Raw genomic sequence first — 4825 nt, forward strand, 5'->3', positions numbered from 1 at the left:
TATCACAATTTTGAGATAGCAATGTACCCTGGTGCATATAAACTAAGATTCAGTTTACAAAAAATTCAAATCACATACAAATTTGTCAGATATTGAACCTGTGCCCTTGGCCCTTGATTTTTGCCCTGTCTCCTTCCAACTGATTCAAGATAACTGTGAATCTAGAGAAGCCAGAAGAACCCCCTCTTCCCATCATATGCTTGCCTTATTCTCATTTTTTGTCTCCCCACTTCATCATCACACTGAGCCCTGGCTCAGAGTTTCCTACTTTGAATAAGGTGTTGCCTGAGGAATTTCAGGATCTCTCCCCAGGAGTGCTCCTGGGCTGCAGCGTGGGCAACGGGGTCCCCTCCCCAGAGCAGGAAGCAAGAATAGTTCTTGTTTGGGCAGGCATAACACAGGGGTGCATAGGGCGGCTCAATGAGATGGCCCGCCCCAGGGTACAACAGCATCCTTCCATTGTTTCTCCCGTGGCTCCAGAGCTGGTGCAGGGCCTGCTCAGCATACTTCCTGCTATTCGAGCATTCATCATTCTCTCCAACCACGAAGAGGATCGGACCCTGGGCCTTTTCAATAGGAAGCACGCTCTGCTGACTCAGTTCATCCTGGGGGTCCCCCCTGTAGTGGCGGAGGCGCAGAGACCCTGAGATGTCATACTGCATGCGCTCCAAAAACGAGGGGATGGGTGTTATAACCAGATCTTTGTACCTGAGCGGAAATTCATAGATGGCATTGGGCCCATTGATGCAGATGGTGGCTACCACCTGCTTCAGGAAGCAGGCCATGGCCAGCCCGATCTCTGCACCTTTGCTCACAGAGATCACTCCGATTCCTGGCATTTGGACCTGCAGCACAAAATAAAGGGAACCCATCAGATGCCATACTCGAAGGAGCTGCCCTGCAGGCCAGTAAGCTAGTGTCATGGAAACGGTCAGACAATATGGGCTGGGAATCCTAGCGCTGGGGTTTACCAGCTTCTGTGACTGAAAACATTACCTCTTTGCCTTCTGGAAGCCTTATTGTCTTACGGGGGTGATAATATTCCCTACCCTGCAGGATTGTTAGAAGGATTTAGTGAAACAATAGAAATAAAAACTCTTCATCAAAGGCAGAGTTCCATAAAAGCAAAAAGTTTAAATGCACCAGCAACATTCAACATCACCTGTAGAAGCAGGTAAACTTAGGAATCAAATTCTTCTCTCCAGCTAGGAAAAGAGGTTTCCCGGGTTCTTTTGAATATTATGTAGGTGTTATTCATATTTATATAGTAGTTTACAGTTGCACACGTTTTGCACATCCATTAATCCAAGAGCTAATCATGAATGCATTGGGAGGGTAAAGATGAAAGACTCGAATTTTATAAACAATTGAATTCCAGCGCCCTGTCTAATAGGAAAAGTAGTAGGTCATAGGAAGGGGCCCTTAATTCTGTGGAACGCTGAGGGAGCAGAGGGAAGGAAGAAGTTTGGCAGATGAGTAGGGAAAGGAAGGGCATTTTGGACAGAGAGAAGCAAATACATAGCAACCTGATATGTTTACTTTGCTTACAGTTGTATGCCCAGCACCTGTCATCAGATCACCTAATAAAAAAAAGTCTTGTTTTGTTTTTTTTAATTAGAGCTTTCTGAGATCCAGTTTTCAAGTTTCTACTGCAATAGGTCTGAGTGGGCCCAAGAATCTCATACTAGTGCATATCCCCCCAGGAAATCCCGTGTGCTTCTACGTTTGGGAACCATCCGTAAGAAGAACAGACTTGGGAGTGAGGGAGGAGACTATCATCACTGGAGACGGGGAACTACACAATGGCGGTACCACAGGGGGGCAGTGATGAGGCAGCAAACTAAAACAGTGGCAGGGAGCGTGAAGAAGGTGTGACGTATTGAGAAAGATTGGGGAATAGACCCTAAAGCACTTTGGGACTGGTTGAGGATGTAGGGAAGGGAGAGAGGGGGAAAATTGATGGGCAAGGATGACAAGGTTGATTTATCGAGAGTTTACCGTATGCTCGGTCCTCAGCTAAGTGCTTTACACATAAATTGTCTCAGCTTGTCCTTCCAATAAGGACCCAGAGATTCAGGAAGTCTACAAGTCTTGCTTAAGGTTACAACAGTATCAAGGGGCCGAGGTGGGAATTGACTCTCTTCTGATGATACCGAATCTAAATTGAATTTTGCCAATTGCACTTCCTCCTCGGATAATGTCACAAATAGGGACATTTGAAATGAAAAAAGAATGTTTTTAAACTTGAAAACATTTTATCTGGGATTTAATTCCTTCCAAACAATCCTGTAAAGAGAGCCAAATATGCTTAGAAAAATCACACATATGTTTGATGCCGATGATGGCAGTAACACTGAAGATGAAGATACTGATAATATTCTGATAGGAGACAGGGCCTCGTGCCTCCTAGAGAAGAGTCAAGGCTCTCCAGGGAGAGAGTGATACGAGTCACTGAGTCAGGATAACCTAATGGTTTGGAGCAAAGACATTGCCACAAGGGCTGTCTAGTTCTGACACATGACTTAATCTGAGTGTGCCTTCTCATCTGAAAAATGAGGATGTCCACAGTACTCACATCACAAAGTAATTGTGAGTGTTAAATAAGAGTGCTTTTAGAGTATTTAGCAGAGAGTCAAACAGAGTCGTTTAATAAATGTTAGCTGGTATGATTGTTTTACCATGACAGGTTGAGCCATAGAACATAGCTGATATTTGAACGTTTTCAAACTGGAAAACCAGAATTATTATGTTTCAACTTAACAGAATGTCAACCCAGACACCTGACCATGTGATATTTATTCCCATGTGTCTGTTTTTAGTCACTAACACAAACATCAGTCCTTCGAGACATCTTCAAGAGGTCTAGATTATAATTCATCTAATATTTATATTATATCCTAGAAAAAAAGCTGGATTAAGAGATGTACTAGTTCAATCCTTCTCAAATGTGAATGTGCATCCGCATCACCTGGGGATCTTGTTAACATGCAGATGCTGGCCAGGCTGCAGCCTGAGAGTCTGCATTCAAACAGCTCTCTGGTCACACCAAGGCCTCTGGACAGTGGGCCACATTTTCGATGGTACAACAATACTTGACAGAGTACTAAAATGATCCTTCCTTTCTAGATTCCTTTCCCGGCTTGGGGCCTTGGATACTTACTTGGGGCTTAGTTCTGCTCCTAGATCTGATACTAACTGAAGAGCTAATTCAGCTAATCTGATGGTGCAGCCACCTCCATTCTGCTGATAATTCTGCTCTGCTCCTGTGGCCCAGCTCTAAAACTGAACTTCTGCGCATTCTCAGTCTCAGGAGCATTACCCCATGCAGAGACAATCATTGAAGTTTGAAACCACGGCAAGCCAGAGAATTCATCATTTGAGATCAGTGGCTGATAAAAATTGAAGAGCCACTGATGAATAAGTCACATGCACTTCAAACGTAAGGAGTCTTGGCTTTTTTTCTCCCCCGCTGAAAATAACCATAATCTATCCACCATTTATTGTCTTTTGTGCCAGAAAGCTGATCGGCAACCCAACAATTCTACGAGGTCGACATTATCATCCCCATTTTAAGGGTAAACTGTGCTATGCCCAAATCTAAACAGATTGGTAAAATAGGCAAAACAGCCATTTCTGATTCTTTTTTTTTTTGCTATAATGTTGCAAGGTAGAATGAAAAGTATTCTAAATTACCTTGGGATGAGCTAGTAGCAAGTTAGCAGCTTCCTCAAAATATTCCAGGTCGATCTCCTGCAGTAAATTGGGCAGATCTTCGTAGGCAAAGTAGGCTAAGGCCAGCACTGCAAAGCCATGCGCAGCCAAAAGACTGGCCCGAAACTCAATCAGACCCCCTCCACCCCCAAACAAATCAATGACTCCTGGGAAAGGACCTTCCCCTGAAAGCAACAAAAAGAAAAGAGAATGGGATCAGAAAGAGTGGAAGGAGGTTCTAAGAGGGGAAGTACAAGGTGAACAAACTGAATTCCACCTTCACACACACACACACACACACAAAATGGCATGTTGCTTTTAAACTATTGTGAGAAATAATAGTTCTCCAATAATGTGATGCCATTTGTTTTTGTTTTCATATCCATCAACAACATTTCCTATATCACCAACGATTAGTCTCACCTGGAGGCAGGAAAAGGGCTCCTCGCACCCGACCTTCTCGGATCTGCACACGCTGTACCCCAGGGGCTGAGAACCAGCGCTGGACCACCTGGCTGGCCATGGGCTCACCTATGATCAAATCTTGGAAACAAACTGAGTCATATAGGTTCAGAGTGACCCAAAAGGGGCTGTTCATCACATCCTTCTTAAGCAGCCTCCTGAAACCCTTCTGGGGCTTCAGAGACCAGAAGAGGCCCATCGGGTGGACCCCCACGTAGTCGCCTCCACATGCAGGAGCCCGCATTAGGTCCAGCTCACCAACCTCGTTCGCCTTGTAGAAGGCTTTGGACTGGTACACATTCCCCTTCTCATCCTTCAGAGACGCCGTTAGGGTCACCAACTGCAACGGGGACAGGCCTGTCACTTGGATATGCACTGGCTCATCTGCAAGGGCGCTTGCTGGGGTGGCTGTCAGCTGGAACATTGGCAGCTTACAAAGGGACCAGGTGGTATTCCCTGCCCTGGAGGGTGAGAGGAGACTTTGAGTTGGAGACCGAAATCCCAGGAGAAAGATCAAGACAAGGCTTGCATTAGGTCTGGCCAAGCTCTACTTCTAGAGACCTCATGCAAAATATATAGAACATTAGGAGGAGGGGAAAGAAGACGTGCAAGAGGACTCATTATTCTCATTTTACACATGAGGAAACAGGTT

The 4825-nt window shown here is 45.1% G+C and overlaps 1 protein-coding gene across 1 annotated transcript; it reads right to left on the reverse strand.

Moving 5' to 3' along the window:
* Positions 1 to 254: 254 nt before the first annotated feature.
* On the reverse strand, positions 255 to 4597 carry LOC114213433 (acyl-coenzyme A amino acid N-acyltransferase 2-like). Its single transcript, XM_028108635.2, has 3 exons — positions 4135 to 4597; positions 3694 to 3896; positions 255 to 845 (listed from the first exon to the last, which is right to left on the reverse strand). The coding sequence occupies exons 1-3, from the start codon at positions 4595 to 4597 to the stop codon at positions 255 to 257; spliced, it is 1257 nt and encodes a 418-aa protein (XP_027964436.1).
* Positions 4598 to 4825: the final 228 nt, after the last annotated feature.

This window comes from Eumetopias jubatus, unplaced genomic scaffold (assembly GCF_037043125.1).
Source record: "Eumetopias jubatus isolate StellerSeaLion01/CBP00866 unplaced genomic scaffold, mEumJub1_p1.0 scaffold_15, whole genome shotgun sequence".
NCBI lineage: Eukaryota > Metazoa > Chordata > Mammalia > Carnivora > Otariidae > Eumetopias > Eumetopias jubatus.

What these genes read in the sequence shown, in the direction of transcription:
- LOC114213433 (XM_028108635.2), bottom strand. Translation starts at nt 4,597, where the DNA reads ATGTTCCAGCTGACAGCCACCCCAGCAAGCGCCCTTGCAGATGAGCCA. An exon ending in AGCCCTTTTCCTGCCTCCAG is followed by an intron (nt 3,897 to 4,134) that starts GTGAGACTAATC and finishes TGTTGCTTTCAG; the next exon opens with GGGAAGGTCCTTTCCCAGGA. An exon ending in TGCTACTAGCTCATCCCAAG is followed by an intron (nt 846 to 3,693) that starts GTAATTTAGAAT and finishes TTTGTGCTGCAG; the next exon opens with GTCCAAATGCCAGGAATCGG.